This window comes from Cavia porcellus, unplaced genomic scaffold, assembly GCF_034190915.1.
Source record: "Cavia porcellus strain 051 isolate PalLab524CR breed Dunkin Hartley unplaced genomic scaffold, mCavPor4.1 scaffold_15, whole genome shotgun sequence".
In the NCBI taxonomy this organism is placed as follows: Eukaryota; Metazoa; Chordata; class Mammalia; order Rodentia; family Caviidae; genus Cavia; species Cavia porcellus.
In genome coordinates this window covers 2,945,514-2,964,944 of record NW_026947498.1, presented here as the reverse complement: position 1 = coordinate 2,964,944, position 19,431 = coordinate 2,945,514, and the positions used below count along the sequence as shown (strand labels likewise).

General features: G+C 43.8%; 1 protein-coding gene across 2 annotated transcripts in view; it reads left to right on the top strand.

Annotated features, from left to right (window-relative positions):
• Rcan1 (regulator of calcineurin 1) overlaps positions 1 to 19,431 on the top strand; it is an 84,371-nt gene that overhangs the window by 7,405 nt on the left and 57,535 nt on the right. The window contains exon 1 of one of the 2 annotated variants that reach the window (XM_063224450.1): positions 4,412 to 4,471. The exons of the other annotated variant lie outside the window; for it this stretch is intronic. Within the exon in view, the coding sequence (XP_063080520.1) occupies positions 4,427 to 4,471 (45 nt within the window). The 5' untranslated portion in view covers positions 4,412 to 4,426. Of the gene's footprint in view, positions 1 to 4,411; positions 4,472 to 19,431 lie in introns of those variants that run through there. 2 annotated transcript variants of the gene reach the window in all.

The following is a 19,431-nucleotide window of genomic DNA, read 5'->3' as shown; positions in this document are numbered from 1 at the left end:
TTGTTTGTTTTTTAATAAAGTTTTTCAACTTGTGCGGAGCCATTCATGTTGGAAATGTTTATTAAGGAGGTTGGGGGATGTCGCTGCCCCAAGGCCCTGGCTTCCACCTGCAACCCTACCAAACGAGTTTTTAAAAATGTTCATTAAAGTTTCAGCTACTTGAAAGAATATGCTGTCAGCCTCCACGGCATAATACAGAATATCATGCTGATAGAATTATAGCTAGGTTTTTAAGTTCCTGAAATGTCAAAAGCCATTAGCACGGTTCTGAAAGGAGGATGGGAGAAAGCCTGGTACTTTTCCTTTCATTGCTAATTTCAGCAGGTACAGTATGAAATTCCCACATGCAATCATAATTAACATCATAGAGAGAGGTATTCGAGGTGGCCTGAATTTAGAATGAGAAGACAAAAAATGTTATTTAATTCGGAGAGCTAAGTTTGGATCTCCCCCCTTCCCTTGCAAACGTAACAATAGCTTGTCTTGCCTTATCACTGTGTTGGTCTGCTTGGGCTGTCCTCTTGAAACCCTGCAGACTAGGTGGCTTAGAGAACAGGCATTTCTCTTCTCCATTCTGCAAGTGCCAGCAAGGTCTTTCTGGCCTGCAGGTGGCATCTTCTCACTGTGCACTCCCGGCTCTGTCTTCTGTAGATATCCCGAGTTCTCTCTAACACTGCTGGGTCATGATCCCTCCTTCATGGCCTCATTTGACCTTTTTCACAGGTCCCATCTCCAAATACACTGCGTCTGACTTAGATCTTCAGCCTGTGAATTCGGGGACACACTCATTCCACAATAATCTCCTTTGTGTCCTTTGTTAACCTTTGTGTCTTTTTAAAAGATAACAAAGTAATCTCCATCTATTTATGTGACATGTTCTATATTGTACCTTAAGTATGCCATTTATGTAATATATCGTTTTATGTTTCCAAGAATCTTATGAAGTAGATACTATCATCAAGATATTAGATATTATTATCATCAAGATATTTGTTAGACAAGCTCATCCCAGGTCCCATGACACTGTGACACAAAACTCTGGTCCCCTGACCTCAGTCAGCTTTAGCTAGCCTCAAGGCCTGTGCCTTTTGTCATCTCAGGGTGACAGTATTGCACATGGATTTTCCAAATATCATTCACCTAGGACTTCTCTATTGAGAAAGTGTTGTTTTCCTGGGAAACTGAGGCTTATGCAGAGTTGTAACTCTTGTTAGTCTCTCAGTGATGATACATACACACATATTTTGAACCAGGGTCTCCTTAAGTTGCATAGGCTGGGAAACCTGTGATCCTTGTGCCTCAGCTTCCAGGGTGCCAGGATTACAACTGTGGGCCACCATGCCAAACAGTGCCTTTCTATATTATGAATGTTTTTACGAGTGCACGGTATCCCATGCTTAGTGGCAGCCTTGATGATCTTATGTTCAAGCAGAAGGTAGTGCTCCAGTGCTGGATCCAGGCACGCCTGGACACTTGGCTTCATTCATTCACTCAACAGACATTTCTTCAGCACCAACCACATAGTGAGCATTGTGTGGGCTGAAGACCATCTGCTGGATCCTAGACGACTCAGTCAACCTCTGGAAGCCCTGGTATTCTCCATTTCTGAATAAGGGCTTAATCCCCACTCCCATATTCCAGGAAGCGGCCACTGCCCCAGACTATCACTGGCAAGTGACAGACACTGTCTCTGTAGAATTCATAAGCCAGCGGGCAGGATGTGGTTTTTTTGCACACAGTGTGTGGAGTACATGTAAGTAAATAGCTTTCTAGATTGGTAACTGGCCCTGCATCCTTAGGCACAGTCTTCAGCTTCTCCAGATCTGTCAGTAGAGCAGGTCAAATCCAACGGTCTCTGTGTGCTCTTTCTGGCTCTGACAGCTGTGTGGTTCTGCACTCTTTTATCAGTGGAGCATAGTCCACTTGTCCCCACCATGCTGTATCCTACATAGAACTATCTGCTAGTTGGTAGCTAAAGGAAAGGTCAGTTTCGGTCACTGAGACTTCTGATCTTGGAAATTTATGTAAGACTGATCTGAGATGACCTTGTGCCCTGACTCTGTCGAATTACCATTTGAAGGTTTGCCAAGGAGCCTCACAGTGCCAGAACCCTGGAGTGCCAGTGCCTGTAAAGCAATCTGGGAATTACTGGAGACATTTCTAAATGTTGTGTTAGCATTGCCTTATTGGTCAAATGATAACATGTCACTGTTACCCATCCTGGTTTATGCCTGTTGCTTCACGAAAGTTCTTGGGGTTGTTTGTTTGTTTATGTATTTTTCTTTTGTTTTTGTTTTAAAGAGATGAGCTTTTGTCATGTTGCTCAGGCTGGCATCAAACTCCTGGACTTGAGCAATCCTTCTGCTTCAGTCTCCTGAGTAGCTGTAACTACAAGCACTCCTCCGTACTCAGCTTTGAGTATTCTTAGTTGTATACCCTTCCTTAAATTTGGATGTTATAAATTAGTTATTGAGCAATTAATTATAAGTACCCTATGAGTACTTGCCACTGTAGCCAAATATTTTATGTGCATCTCTCAAATGTTCTGTCCTCCAGCTTTCTAAGATAGATACCAATGTCTACTCATTTTATAGATGAAGGAGATATTTTCCCTCTTTGCAGAAATTAACACACACCTTGGAATTTCCCTTTCCTGGATGTGTGTCTCTGGGATTCTCTAAGTCCTGGGGCAGGCAGCATCTTCAGGGCCTCTCCTTCTACATCTGCAGGGAGGACCTCAGCTCAGGGTGACAGTGACCCAGGAGTGTGTGCTGGCCCTGGACAGAAGTAGTATTGGACATGAGTCTTCTCAGAGCTGGTTTTGAGGAAGCTTATTCCATTTTTTTTGTAACATAATATCCTCTCCTTTCCAACACAACACCTGGAGCATGTGGAGTTAAAGCTACCTGAATAACACACAGGGGAGTCCCCAGATCATTGTTTGGGGACTGCCAAAGACAGGGTATCCCTACTCCTGGAGGGACAGTGAGCTTTGCATTGATGCCATTCAAAAGACCAGTGGTTGCCACCAGGGGGAAGTAACTCCCTATGTGTTCTGCAAAGGATTCTGCTGTGGATTTGGCACCGATGTTAGGCATCAAAGACAGAAGGTTCATTTTCAGAATGGAAGGGGAGTTTGTACCTTATGCTACAAAGAAAATGAGTTGGTCATTTAAACTTTCAAAATAAAAGACCCCCTTCCCTCCCTGTAGTCTTTCATCAGAAAGCCACACAAATGAGATAGTTACTTCCTGGGGGGCCTTTCCCATCTGCTGAGCGATGCCCTCTGGTTGAAATACTGAAAGAGGGATTGTTCACCTAAAGGAGAGACTTTTTAAAGGAATGACTGTCCTGTTCCAGGGGTGCCTTGATACATATCCTTACAAGTTTCTGCCATACACTCGGATTTTGTGCATCTTATATGGAGTGTCTTTCAGATACTAAGCATCAAGATATGCAAAGAAAGAATGGAACACTTGCCCTGCATGCATGAGACTCTGGGTTAAATTTCCAGCTCCACAAAACAGGCAACAAGTCCTGAAACATACATTTTACTTCAGAGAAAGTGGGGATTTTCTGAATAATCTCCCAGTATTAGTTACTAACCAGATGATTAGGGAAGGAAAAACCAGTGGATTGGGGGCTGTACTGTGTGGGGAATTGCTCTGTCTCGTGGGAATCCTTACCTTGGGATAATTCTATAATTTCCATCACTCAGACCATGTTATGACAGTCTCTGAAGGTTGGATGGATCTAGGCTTTGCTCTTGTGCCCAGAGCAGGGGGTCTCAGGCAGGCAGACTGCATCAGCACTCCATAAAACTCCTTTGTAGCCCCTAAAATCAGCCACCCATAAGGACGAAGGTCACTGGTCTGCAGTTACAAACAGGCCTGCAGACACTTGAGGAAGTGATTCTGGGTTCATTTGCATGTGATTCTCTTTCTGGAAGAGCTTCCGCCCAAGTAGCTCTCAAACTGCAGATGGTGAGGTGGGCTGGAGGAAGAGGGCTTGGATGTGGTGGCGGTGACTTCGTGCGCTTAGCAGAGGGACTGCTGAGGCAGAGACCAGTAGGAAGCATATGGGTAGCACAAATGGCTTGCAATGAAGTGAGGTGGCCATGTCAAAGGGGGGGACTGCAGCTTCATCTGTGCTCAGGTTGAGTGGCCCTTATCTGAAATGTTCAAGGACAGAAATGTTGCAGACTTTAGAATGTTTGCATCAACTTTAGCAGGTGAGCACCACTATTCTGAGAGTCCCAGATCCAAAATGAACTTATTTAATTTGGGGATTGGAAATAGCCTGTTTCCATGAAGAGATGTTGGCTGTGGTGGATTAAGTAATGGATAACTTTTAACTGAATCAGCATGGTGTGGGAGCCCACCTGAGGATTGTTGCCAGCAACACAAAAGCAGACCTAGAGGAGAAGATGTGCGCTGTTCAATCTCCTGGAGTTTGTCATGCTGGCTTCCTGGTATGAGCTCAGTTGTTATCTTCAGACCTCGGGACCTCGCTGTTGCTGAGGTTGGCTATTGTGGTTCTTTTTAGGGGAGCTCTGGTCCTTACCTTGAGCCTCGCTCTCTGGCTCCAGTGCAGATCACTCAGCCTGCTGATGCAGACTTTCTAGCTCCCACCACTGCTTTGGGCTTTCCTGGCGCGGATCCTTGGTATAGATATTGTCGTGAGCTCGAGGCCTCCAGCTTGACTCGTGCAGGACACTGCCATGAGCTCCAGTCTTCCACTGGACTCATGCAGGACATTGCCATAGGATCCAGGCCCTCAGCTGGATTCTTTGGGTCTTCAGTGTGTGAACAGATTTCCTGTTCTCTTTTGCATTTGACTCTTTGAGTATTATAATATAATCGTATAAATTATGTATCCGGTATGAAATTGTTTCCTTTGCAAACTCTTGATTACAACAGTGCCCTTACTACTCGGTGCTGAGAGAACTAAACAGTATGGCAGTGCTCATGGTAATATCTGAGAATAGACGATGATGCTGAGAAAACATTTCATCTTTACCAAGAATCTCATTGTAATGGCAGTGGATATATTGTTAGAGGTTTTGTGTTTGGTCACTGTTTTAATTTTTATTTGTTCGTTTATTTCCTGTTTCACTTATTTTCTTTCCCTCATTTGTTTTCTCTGCTGATTAGAATCAGGATCGCACACTTGAGTTTGGCGAGTCCCACACTTGCAGATTTTCTCGCCACCTGTGATCAGCCTCTCTAATTCCGCAGCTGTGCCATGGAAGCCTGGGTGAAGGCATGTGTAAACACACCCACACGTGCCCACCCTTACAACTGTGCAGGTTAGATGGCTGTACCGTAGTGTGGAAGTCAAGAGGCTAGACCTGGGTCCAGTTTCCAGCTCTGCCAGTGCCTGGGCCTGTGATCTTAGCAAGGAACTTCTCTGCATTTCAATTTCTTCAGTGAGATCGCAAAGCACTTACCTCATGGGATTGTTACAAAGCCAAAAGACAATAATATAAATAAAGAGCTGAGAATAATGCAAGGTTCATAGTAAGTGTTTAGCTGGAGTTTGAGATTTTAATTAAATTTGTTAGTGAGATTCAGAGATTACAGTGCCCCAGTTACTGCAACTTGCCCTGTGCCTAGGACAGTGCTTGTGCTCACAGTGCAATGGAAGTTTTTAAAACCTGGGTGAAACTGAAAAGATCGTGCTTTGAAGTCTATTAAGTGGTAAGCCTTATTTTCCTACAAGTAAAGTAGGCACTTTGAGAAATTGCGTGAATTATTTCAGGCCAATAATCAGTGGCTTTAGAATTACCACATTTTTATGTGTGCATATGAGTATAAAATAATGGATGGGCTAGCTCATCATCACCTGTAAGGATTAGAATAAGCTGTCTTTGGAACTTCATGAAGAGTTTCTTTAACGTGAAATAAGCTTTGTTTAAAGTTTGAAGCAACAACTGAAGCATTTGTTAAAAATCTCAAATAACGAATCTGAAAACTCCATTAACTATACAATATAAAATCTTTATATAGGTAATAAATCCTGTGCTTTCCTAGCACAATTTGTACAAAATTTTCTAATTGGAAAATAAATGCTAACGTTTGGTGGCGAGGTCTTGCCCGCTGCTCCCTCTTTCCCTGTTTTCTCCGGTTCCCCTTCTAATCTTCCTTCCTTGCCTCTCATTGTTCTTAGAGTGTCTTTTAGGGGACAAATGGATCTTCTCAGAAATCCTATTGTCTGTTACTATTATCTGCTACACTTCCACCCACTGCACCAGCCAGCCTCCAGCTCCCTGATTGAATGTGGCTGGGCATTCTTTGCATGTCTGGGCCTAAGAGCAAAATCAACTTTTGGTCCTCCTTATCTCTGAGTGCTGTCCTTGTCTCCATTAGCCTGTGCATGGAAGATGACCTTCCGTGGTGAAATGCACGCTGTCCGCCTAGTACACAGTACTCTACTGTGCTTTTAATGAAATGAGCCAGGCTTCAAAAGTGTGATTCTTAGTCCTGTAGCGGCGTGTCCCCAACAGTGTGTCCTGGTCAGCACTGCAAGATGATTGTGTGATAGACACCAGGGGATACTGAAGATGGGAGGCAAGCACTTTGGCATAGTTTCATCTGGACTCAGAGTTCTTGGGGCCAGCTCAGGATGACGCGTGCTTTGTCTGCTCTTCTGACCAGAGAGCACAGCCATTCCAATCTGGTGTCACAGCAGTTAGCCACTGGTCACACTGGGTCCCTGCTTCGCGATCTGTAGGGCTCTTTAATGGCATCAGTGACGTCAGAAAAGCACAGAAGTTACCATTTACTGAGCGCCCACCATATATTATTACATTTGTTTAGATTGCCTTGTGATTTGAAGATTAATGGTAAATTAGTATTGATTGTAAAAAGAAAGACTGCAGTATTATTAAAAGCCTCATCATGGTATTTTAACCTGCTCCTTAGAAGTAACTTCGAAGTTTTAAGTGTATCCTCTCAATCGTATTATAAATGTATATTGTGTATGTAAAGGTAAATGAATTTGAAGCATGTCTGCACTTACAATGTTACATAATGTCATGTTAAATTCCATATTATGTTGTTACTTGCCTTTTTTATTGTGGATATCTTTCTAATGGACTTTATGCATTTCTTTTGATGAGCACCTGATATTTCACTATAAGAACAGAACCTAAATCAGCCTTCCTGTTGATGGACATTTACATTGTTTTACCAATGTTACAAGCAGCATTCTTTTTTTGTAATTTTAAAGAGAATAGAAAAACATTCAAAATGATACAGAATTTTAAAACAAGGTGATAGAAAATTAACAATGGTTATTATATTGCATATTATCTTTAAAATATATCTGTGTTTATGCAGATATGTTTATGAGATGCACTTCTAGAAGTGGATTTTGTGAATCAGAGGGTGGGATTTTACATTTTCATAGGCACTGTCAATTTGCTCTCCAAAATGTATGTGTTGATTTGTTTTGCTGCCAGCATTTCCTAAGGGTTCTCCTCTCCCTACATTATTGCCATTACTGCAGATTACGAGTCATTTTGTATCATTGTCAGGATACTTGATAGATAGAAAATACTATGTCCTTGCTTTAATTTCCTTGTCCTTATTTAGGCACAGGACTATCTTAATATGCTCTTTGGTCATTTGTTTTGTTCTCTAAACTCATTGCTTATATCATTTACTACCCTTTGGGTGAGATTTTGATCATCCTCTACCTAAGAACCTCTGCTCTTCTGACCAGAGAGAAGAAGAACCTCTTGCAAGAGGTTCTTTTTTTTTTCTATTAAAGAAGTTGGTATATTATCACAAATGTTATAATATTTTCTGTAGTTTGTGGTGCTGTACTTCACAGAAAATGTTGCTATTTTCATTTGTGATTCAAGTACAGAAATTTTATCTCCTGTCTTTCGGGTTTGTCTATGTAGGCCAAGATATATATTCTTCTGGTACTTTCACATTTTTAGTTTTGCTGTCTGTTTTTAATTTACAGTATATTTTGGTACAAGGAGATAGATTTTCGGTTTTCTCGTTTGTAGGTTATCCATGAGTTGCCCCAGAGTTCTCTGCTAAGCAGTCCTTTCTTTGCAGATTTGAAATACCACCTAACTGCTATTTAAATATACTTTCTGTTCGTTTTTTTGTTCATTCTTTGGTTCATTCTGAACCAATTTCATACTATTTTCAAGCCATAGATTTACACTTAACCTTTTAAATAATCAATAGGGCTAATCATCTCCCATTCTTACTTTTTTCTTCGTATTTATTTTCCTAGCCCTTTACTCATTCCATGTCATCAGCTCATTCTTTGTTATAAACTTTAAAATTATTCTGTCACTTTCACACTGTACTCCTGTCTCCTACAAAGAATGAAAACAAACATGAAATAATCAATGGACATCCTGGTCTTAGGAACCTGGGTGTGGCATGTGGTGGCTTAACGCACCTTCAAGCATCTTAATGACTACTGTCCCTATGGACTGGTTTTGCACAACCAACAGACGTGACTTTCTTTCCTTAATTTACACTTACCTGGGCTCTACCCTGATACATAGTTCTTTATAAAGAAGTGGCTTACAGAAAGTTCATGAACCACATGCTCCCCTGTGCAGGCTCGAGACTGCCCACTGCAATCCTCTGAACCCAGAGGGAAGTGTGTTGTATCTACACAGCCCCATGCAGTAACCATGGGTGTCTAGCCTCCGAGCATCTGAAATGTGGCACATGTGACTGGGGAACTAAACTTGGAATTTTACTAAATTTTTATTTAAATTGCCGTATGCATTTGAAATACACCTGCTGCTGCTGAGGAACTGAATTGTGTGTTTTAACTGAAATAGCCCCAGGTGGCTGGCAGTGCCACCGTACAGTCTCCATGGTCTGGTCTTCACTTACATCCCAGAAGGGTAAGGTGGAGCCGGGAAGGACCTGGAGGCTACTCAGTGTGCCCAGAGCGATCAAGATGAGCCCAAACCACACCACGAGGCATGACAGCCACGTCTAGAAGCCCAGGTCCGTGACACAGCACCAGGCCACAGCTTTGCTCTCGGGGTCTGGTGCGTGCAGTAGGGCACAGCACGGTCGCCCCTCAGGGCACACTGCCCTCTTCACCCAGCCTGCTTCCCCTGCCGCTGTGTGCTTCTGAGTTTTCAGCTGAGTCATTTGGCTGCACAGTGCAAAGTTCTCCCAAGATAATGGCATGGAGGCTGAGTCCCCAAGTTGTTTTTGGGGGGCCTGCAGGGGCCTCTATGGGGACCACTAATGCGCCCAGTATTGGCCAGGAAGGCTGCTCTTGCTGTGTATCTTGGGGACCAAGTGCACTGTTGCCTCCCATGTAGGAGCCAGGGGCTGCTTGTGCCCTCTCACTTCTCTGCACCGGGAAGAGCACAGGTCTTCCCTAGCCAGGAACTGGCGAGGAGGACACCCCGGCTGCTGTGGAGCTGAGCTCCTCAGGAATGAGAAGCTGCAACCTTGCCCACGAGTCTCCGAGTTCTTCCTATTTCAGCTCACTCTTTCTCTTCCCCAGGAGTCACCTTGCCAGTCATTCAGAGCCCCATTCTCCTTCTCGTAGGTCCCCTTCCAGCGGGAGCAAGCTGCCTGCCAGGAAGTCTGAGAGGCAGCTCAGCGGCTGCTGCTTGGGGACTGTGGGGACCACAGCTTGCCCCCTGAGGAAAAGGGGAGTCATAACCTCAGCACCTTACAGGTGCAGTAAGATCATGTAACTCCAGGTTATGCACCCTCCCTAGGGTCAGATGTGAGTCACAGTGAGGGGGCTGCTGTCCCTGCCCCAAGGGCAGGTGAGCCAGGCTGGTTCTCCTGGGCCCCTCAGTGAGAACCTTTGGAGGTACATTTTAGAGGCATTGCAGCTGGACTGTACTGGACTCTCCTGGCAAATCCCCTCTCACAGCCGGACCACAGTGGTCCTGGGACTGTAGAACGGTGGCTGGCTCTTCTGACAGCATTCGTCCTGGACTCTGGCAATCCATCCAGCCCTATGGTCTTTCCAGCAGCCAGCAAAGATGTGCATTTTATGATCTCTTTGCCAGTGCAGACGTGAGCTCTTTGGGAACAGCTTGAGAGCTCCTTGTTCCCGGGAGCCTGAAAAAACCCCACATTTGCCCTTCTTAGCACTCCACATTTGCCTTCCACAGTGGCTTAGGTAACAGCAGCCACCCGCAGAGCTGGGCTCTGGGACTCTGCACATGCTGGGATTGGTGGTGAACAGATGGGCTGTGTGTACACACAGTGAATTGCCGAAAGGTCAGGCACAGCTGGATGCAGACACCAAAGTGTCAGGGTTCTATTCTTTCTGCAGCTGTTGTTCTATTTTGTTTTCATGGTCTGGGAAAAGCCTTAAAGCACGTTCTTAGAGCTTAAAATTGAAGCAATTTCTCTTTCCCCTCTCTGGCAACCTCTCTTTGTTTTCCTGCTAACACATCCCCAGAAAGGAGAGTTGCTCTGGTGAATTTATTCAGCACCTGCTAGGTGCCGGGCAGTATAGCAAGTGGCTTCCAGGCTTGTGCCTACTTTATGGATGGACTAACTGAGACCCCTGGAAGAGCAGTCACTTGCTTGGTGTTGCACAAGTGTCTTGGTTACTTTTCTCTCATTGCTAGGACAAAATACCCAACACCCAAAATGAAGGAAGAAATGGTTTATTTAACTCACTGCTTGTGGAGGTTTCAGTCCATAATCAGCGGCTCCAAAGCCGGGTGGCATAGCACAAGGGCGACACTTAAGGCAGCAGCCAGCAAAAGCAGGCCAGATGTAGAGGAAGCCTCCTTTCTTCCCTTATATTATCAGCAGGCTACCACTTCCTAGGATGGGTGTAGCAATCACAAAACCTCTGTGCCCTCCTCTTGCAAAGGATGAGGATATTTACAAAGTAAGAACCCTGGCTCCCTGCAGAGTCTCTGAGTTTTACTTCTAAACTTCTCAAGTTGACACTTTGTATCAACTATAACAGCAACCAGGTGAATGAGGAGCAGAAGGTGACCCCTGGCCATCCAGTTCCAGAGTCCCGGTTCTTAACCACTACCCCATTGCTGCTTTTCACCACAGTCCCTTGTGTAGTTTGACCTCAGGCTCCCTGTAAGGTGCCTGCCTGCTGTCGCTCCCATTTTGTAGTGAGGACACCAAGGCTTGGGGAGGTCATCTGCAGGCAGGAACCTGCCTGGAATTCAGATACAGCACCCACGGATCTGACTCCAAACGCTGATCTCGCCTAGCACCTGGCTGCCATTGCCCACCTTACATCCATCGGGTGCAGCTCTTCCACCTTGGAGCACTTTTTTTTTCAGTTGTGTCTCTGACTGCACAATTGTTCTCTTCTCCTGTGTGTTCATTTGCTGGTTCTGTTTCCTCTGTGGGCCCACGGTCCACATCTCCCCCCCCGCCCCATTCGGCTATCAGACTGTTCATTTTCTGAGGTCTCTTTTCCAACTCGTGTAGAGAGATGTTCCTCTGCTGTGATCAGCCTGTGTGGAGTATCTTTGCCCCCTTTCTGTTTTGCAACAGCCCTGCAAATAGTCCCTTTAGTCCCTTGCTCATGATGCTGAGTGAGAAGATAAGAATGCAGTTTCATCATCTGTCACCCCTTCAACCCCAGAGCTAAAGAAGTAGTGAAAACGAGCAAACTTTCCCATTTGTTGTCTCTGTGGGCAGTGGTTGTCCTGGTACACGAAACACTCTTCTAGGCGGTTCCTGCGGGCAATGAGGTCTCTGTTTGGTTTTCTACATAGTTTCCATTTTTCAGTTCCTCCTCTGGAGACAGTGCATAGCCTTTCTGTTGGCTGAGTGGCAGCACCTTCAGCCCACCTTGCAATGCCTGGAGGTTGGTTCTCATCTCAGCGCCGTCCCTTCCTCCAGGAAGGAGAGCTAATTATTCCTGTCCAGGCTGCCCTGTGCCCCTCTCCTGCCCACCTGGTAGATGGGAGGGTGGCAGATGCATCAACCTTGCCAGCAGCAACTCTGTAAATTCCCTGGAAGGCTGGACCTTAGCTCAGAGCACAGCCACCTCTTGTTCATGAAGACTCAGGTGCTTCACAGTTGCGACAGTGTACTGCGAGGGTCAGGCCAGGACGGGTTTGGTACCCATGAGGAGTCCTGTTCACCCCGGCAGTTTCTGGTGCCCTGGAAATGTGTGGTGGTTGGGTGAGGGTCAGTTAATCTGATGAAATCACTAATATTTGAGCTTTTTTGACCCTAAAGTATTGATGTTTCATTATTAAGCCTTCTCTGCTTGGGCTCCCCTTAGGAGCCCGTCTCATCATGAGCTTTTCTCAGTAGCAAGATGGGAACACTGCCTGACATCCTAGTGTAGAAACCGGGAATCAGATTTGATGAAAATTTAGGTGAGGGAAGATTGAGCCCATTTTGAAGTGAAAGCAGCAGATGCATGTTCGTTTCTAGCCATGCCAGCAGCACCATTGGTGCATAAAGACTTTTCCCAGAACTCCTTCCTCTGAAGCCCTCGTCACCCCTTCCTGTCCTTTGCCACATGCCCTGGGCACTCTAGTTAAGTCCAGCCATTGAGGTTCTTCTGTAGTTGTGGCTTGATGTCTCTGAAGAACTGAAAAACATAGATACCACATAGAAAGATCTGGTCAGGCTGCAGCCTCAGCCTCAGCCAAAAAATGTTTTTCTTAGAAGTGGAAAACACAAGGGACAGGTGATAGGGTTCATTGACATCTGAAGGCAGGACAAACCAGTGTGGGTCTGCTGATAAATGATTCTCGTCTTGTAGGCTTAGAGCCCTCAGAAGAGGACTAGGGGCAGAAAAACAGCAGATCGGGTTTGTGTGGGGTTACAGATCGTTTCCTTTCAGCATCAGCTCATCATCTAACAATCCCAGTGCCAGGAAAGTGGGACTTTGCCCCTGCTTAGCTTAATCACCTGACCAGTGTTTATACCCAGAAGAAACAGTGGCTCAGTACTGATTCTGGGTTTTAGTAAACTTTTTTTTAGCTTAGTCAATCAGGACTGGGTCAGAGGAGTTGGGGATGTGCTTTCGGGCAGGAACTAAGGACGGCAGTGTACCTGGGCCTGGCAGAAGAGCCATGTGCCAACACGGGCAGTAGTGTCACTCTGATACCAGGCACCCAGAATGGAAGTTTGAGCATGTGGGTTAATTGGGTAGGTTTCTAAAGTCTTCTGGCTCCCCATCGTGTTTCTTTCATCCTGATCACAAGAAGGTGTGATAATCAGATCTGAAATTCTGGCAGGTGCCAGGAAAGGGGGCAATGCTTTTTATTCTAATTAGAGATATTTTCTGCCCTGGCTATATTAAGGAATAACTGACCAATTAAATGTGTGTGTTAGAGATGTTCAGTGTGAGCTGATACACGTACATGTTGTGGAGTGATTATCACAATTGAGTTGGTTAACATTTTGGTGATACATTTTTCAGCCTGAGGCCTGTTATGTGACATCTTACTGGGGCCACATAGCTTGGAGTCCCGTGGGGGAACAAAAGATGAGTGGCAGTGGCCCGTGGCCAAGTTCAGTGGATGTACATACATCGCCATTTGAGTGTTAGCTCCATAACCACGGGATCTCTGCATGAGTTTCTAGACAGAAGGATTCGCAAGAGTTAGAATTAGCTAACAGTTTCAAGACTTAAGTTCTCTTTGCTCTTAAAACAGTAGTACCTATGCTCAGTTGTAAGTTGTTAAGCCCCCTCTGTCCATGGGTCTCTGCAGCTGTACCCTAGCTCCAGGACCCCTCGCCAGTGGCCTTTGGTTCCTTGAATACATCATGTTCCCACCTCAGGCCTTTGCTTGCTCTTTCCCCCTTGTGGGATAGCTCCCACCTAGAAAGCCAGGGCTCACTGCCTCACCTCCTCCAGGACTTGGTTTAAATGTCACCTTGGCAGGGACCTGCCCCTGCCTTCTGACTTCATAAGGGTGATTGGCACCCTCCTCCTCTGCTTTATTTTCCTCAGTGCCATTTTTGTTTTATTTTCTGTTGTCTGCCTCTTCCAGCCAGAACGGCCACTGCACATCAGTGGGGGCTTTGTTTCAGTTTGTTCCCAGCTGCACCCAGCTCCTAGGATGGTACATAGTAACTACAGACTGGACATCTGGGTGGTATTCAGACACAAGTCTGAAACAGCCTGGTGTGTCCTGGCAGGCTGCTTTTGGTACCACAAGGTGTCACAGTGCACAGGTCAAGTGGGTTTTTATTCAGCAGACAGCCTTATCATGACCTCCCGGATGCAGCCTTTGGAATATTATTGTGCCCAGAATTGAATCTAGACCAGTCCAATCAAGTTGTTCTGATTACTCCAGTATCCAACTAGGTAGCTTTTCTGTTTAAACTACAACAGTTTTATGAGTCCATGAGATTCCTAGCTTCCAGGTGCCCTCTGCATTTCCAGTTCCACGCCCTTTAAGTCAACCAGCCACAGATAGGAATTAAAAAATATATGGGAGACAGGGTTGTTCATAGGTTCTGTGCAAATACTCTCCTGTTTTATATAAAGCATCCAAGGATTCTGGTATCCTGGAGAACTCGGAAGCTGTCCTCACATATTCTGCAGATTGGGTGTGTAAATGTCTTCCAGTCCTCCTGTGACCTGTGATTGGAGGCTCTGTGCTCTAGAATCATCCAATGTGGCCAGTGCCTTAGGCTGCGAGTGCTGGACAGATGCTGAGGTTGGCAGAGTTGGGTCGACATAAAATATGTGTGCCAGAATAATGTGGAGGCCTAAAGAGCTGCAGCCTAGAAAGGGAATCCAGAGCATTTGTGTCACACAGGTGTGTAGTTTTAGTTCTTAACTAGGTGACTAGTGCTTAATCCCTTCTGGATCAGAAAGCGCTGTGAGTGTTTTTCATGATACATTTCCTTAGCCATTCAGCGAATATTTATTGAATCCTTCTGGCAATATCCCTAGGCCCAGGGGAAAACAAAGCCATGTTTTTACCCCCATGGATCGTGCGTTTTCATGGGAGAGATAGCACTTTGGAATCTTATTAGCTACACAATGTGAGTACAGCTACAAATAAAGCAAATGGGGTATTGGCTGGGAAGTTATCTAGCAGTTGATGTTTAGCCTCAAGTCTTCAGGGTACTAAGAGCCCACAGGTATTCCAGTACAGGAAGTGATTGGCACCACTGGCAGAAGGTCTGGCAGAAGGAACCCGGGGGATTCCCACGGACGCCAGCGTGAACAGAAGGTAGTAAATAGGGCAAGCGGGTAAGTAGGAAAAGTGTTCGCAGGGATCTTCAAAACAGATCCACTGGAACAGACATAATGTGGAAATAGCTGGGTTTTTTTTTTGTTTTGTTTTGTTTTGTTTTTTTGTGGGAGGTGTTGGGTTTTTTTGTACCAGGAATTGAACTGATGACCTCGTGCTTACCAGGCAGGTGCTGTGCCACTGAGCTGTAGCCTGGCTGAAATAACTGTCTTGAGAGCTTTGCTCTGATGATTTGATTCGTTACGAAGGCTGACAAGCTCCACGGGTCTGCCATCTGCATGCCTGAGACCTGGGAAAGTGGGTGCAGGGCAGGGAAGATGAGATGAGATTGGTTAGCTCAGCAGTGAGGCAGGAAGAAAGGAGCAAACTCCCCCTCCCACGGACCTTTGTCCCATGCCGGCCAACCACCGAGTGCATGGTGCTCACCACAGTGGGATGGGCCCCCAGTCTGCTCTCCTGAGTCCTCTGATTCTAACGCTAGTCTCGTCCTGGAGCACCCTCAGCAACACACCCAGAAGGGATGTCCATTCGGTATGTCCATTCTGGCCACCACACAGAAAATTGACCATCGCATCTCAACGAGACTGCGTCTTCCCTTGCTCTTTGGTGATCTTACCTTTTGTGGGCAGATTAGCATTGTTTACCTGTCTTCAACCCTGTGATGATAGTAATAAGATAAAAGTTTTCAGAGCCTTCATATTACAGTGCAAAGCTGAGCTCTGTCTGAGCTCTGTCTACAAAGCTTTCTCAACCATAATTCTGTGCTTTTAAACATTAACTTCTTTTCCTTGCTCCCAATCCCTGATAACTACCAGAATTCTCTTTCCTATCTCTGAGTTTCACCATTCTGGAGCCTTTATGTAAGTGGAATCAGTATTTTTCTTTTCTTTTTAATCGGTACCAAGGACGAGTTGCCTGCTTGCAAGGCAGGCGCTTATGCCGCTGAGCTAAATCCCCAACCCCCAGTATTTTTCTTTATATAGCTGGCTAATTTCTTTTTTTTAAATTTTATTTTTAAAGAGGGTAATATTAAACATAACAGGACAAAACAGATCGTAAGATAACTATGTAAAAGACACAGATTTCAAAGCAGGACAACCGGAGATCTTCACTGTCTATCATACTGTCTCTTGTTTTCTTCCGAATAGTTGTCCACATCTTCACATACAATGAATTCATACAAAACAAAATAGTATAAAACTGATCTGAACAGGATGATGAAGGCTTTTAGGTCTTCAAGACCAGATAATAAGGAAGTCAACAATGGCTGCCATACTGTCTCTCATTCTCTTCAAAATAGCTGTCCATACCTTCATGTATGTTGAAATTAAAAAAAAAAACAGACTAAAATCATTCTAAACAAAGAATTATAGTATAAGTATTGCTGGATTTCACATTGTGACCCTAAGGAAGCAGCACTGGGTACCGTAGTGTCTCTTTTTCGTCAAAGTAACTGTTCATTTCATCGTGTATTATATAATAGATTCTCATAAACTTTTTAGAAGTTCTGCACAGCATGAGTCTCTACATGTACACCTATCCTTTCTGTATTAGAGGAAAAAACAAAACAAAACAAATTCCTAGGAAAACACAAAATGAAAAAGACATATCAACAACAATAGCAAAGAACCCAGAACACTGACAATATAGGCCTTCAAAACAAGGTGGCACGAGCGTAAATAGGGTTGTTATTTTACATAATGATCTTCAAGAGTTCCTCAGATGACCACATACTAATATGCACAATTGTTCCAGTCCTTATGAACATTAACTATTTTGTTCCAAGAACTTATAGAGTTTGTAGTGCAATCATCTTAGCTATCTTAAGTGTGTTTATATAATTTTAGACATTTTTTCTTATCTCTTCCTTTTTCTTTTTCCTCATTTTCCCTGAGATATTATTTTTCCCCTTTAAGCAGATTCTGATCCTTTCACTGTAATTGCTGAGTTTTTTGTATCTTATGTACTCTTACCATTTCTTATACTAGGGAGACCATATGGGATTTACACATGTGAGTTTGATTTATTTCACTTATGAGTGTGGTCTCCAGTTGTCCATTTACTTATAAATATCTCAGTGTGATCCTTCTTTATACCTGAGTAGTACTCCATTGTATAAAAATACCACATCTTTTTTTATCCATTCCTCAGTTGCTGGACACTTATGTTGTTTCCAAGATCTGGCTATTACAAATTGTGCTGCTATAAACATGGGTGCACATATATCACTGTGGTATGATGCTTTCAGTTCTTCTGGGAATATGCCCAGAAGGGGAATAGCTGGGTCAAATGGGACCTCCAATCCCAGCTTTTTGAGGAATCTCCAGACTGACCTCCTCAGTGGTTGCCGCACCAACAGTGTGGACGAGTTCCTTTTTCCCCACAATGGCTGGCTTATTTCATTTTGTATAATTTTCTCAAGAAAATCAGCTCAGATTTACAGCTCATGTTGTAGAGCTTGGCAAGGTGCAGGGGAGGCAAGTCTAGGAGTCCAGCAGTCTTTGTAGTCTGTATTTCAGCGGCCTTGTGCTGCAGAATTCCTGCTAGTCTTCTTTCCTCGCAATTAATTGACTTAAATGTGAATCTTATCCCTCTCCCCCATTCAAATAAATAAATCTCACAGAACCATCTAGAACAATGTTTGTCCACACTTCTGGGCACCATAACCCAGTCAAGTTGATACATAAAACTGACCACTGCACACATAGTAGTAGTGGTTGGTTGATTGTATTGTTTCCGTTCAGTGGTGGGAGCATATCGCACTGGAGCTATCGTTCTGACATTAATGGATGTTTCCTGTGTGTGTGTGTGTGTGTGTGTGTGTGTGTGTGTGGTAACACTGCCCTCATACTCTGCAGCACTGTAGATACACCTGTACTCATGTTTCCTTGGTTGTGGTGCCACATTCTTTTTTAAAATTCTGGCTTTGTTTTGTTACTTTGGTTTTGGAATTTATGTTTGTGAGAGATATGTGCAGACAAGGTTTGTAATAGTATCTTTGCCAGGCTTTAGGATCGGGGTTATGCTAGAATATAAGTGGGAAGATTCTCCACTTTTGTCTCTTTTTACTAAAGATTTTGGGGAAGACTGATATTATTTCCTATACGTTTAGGCGATGTCACTGATGAGAATGTCTGGCCTGGAGTTTTCTTCTGAGAGGGTTTCAAAGTAAAGATTCAAGATATTTTTAAGGTGTGCAGTCAGTTCATTTTTTCCTCTTATTTTTTCTAAATTTGTTTTCATAGGAATTTGATGTTTTAATTAAAATGTCAACTATATTGGCCTGTTTTATGGGCTTTGTAATGTCCATGCAATCTCTAGTTGTTTCCTTTTTGAATCTTGATTGAAATTTGTTCTTTCCGTTTTCTTCGTCAATCCTAGGCATTTTATTGACTGTGTTGATATTTTGCAAGTGTCAACACTTGTTTTTTCTATTGTATATTTGTTTTATATTTCAGTATCCTCTGTTCTCTTTTTCTTTCTATTTTCTGTAGGCCTAATTTGCTATTCTATTTTCTTGCTTTTTGAGATTAGTATGTAAAACATTGATTTGGGGGCTCTTTTTCTAATATATTCATGTAAGGCTATACATTTCCTTCTATAAATGGCATTTTCTGCAAGTTTTAATATGTCCTGTCTTTCACTCCAAGATATTTTCTATTTCTATTGTAATTTTTGTGATCTGTAGTTTATTTGGAACTGTTTTGCTTACTTTACACATACAAATCTGTTTCTTAGAGACTTTCTAATTATCTTTTATGATATTGACTCCTTGTATAATTCCACTGTGATCAAAAAATCATAAATATTTGACATTTCTTTTAGACTTGCTTTGTAGCTCAATGGTAAGTCATTTTTGAGATGTGTTTCACGTACACATTGAGAAGAATGGGAGGCCAGAGCTATAGCTCAGTAGTATAAGCGCCTGCCTGCCAAGCGCGAGATCGTCAGTTCGATCCCTGGTACCAAAAATATAAGAATGTGCAGCCTGGGTTGTGTAATCATCTAGCAACATACAGTGAATTGGGGGAAACTTGTTATTTGTACTGTTCATACTATCTTTTGGCTCTACAAATGTTCTCAGTTGCTAAGAAGCATATTAAAATTTTCCACCATGATTTGGATTTGCTTATCTTTTCTGTCTGTTCTGCCACCTTCTGCCTTTTTATAGATTCAAGGCTACGTTACTGGTGACATACAAATTTAGATTTGTATCTCTGGTGAATCAACCCTTTTTCTTATGTAATTCTCTT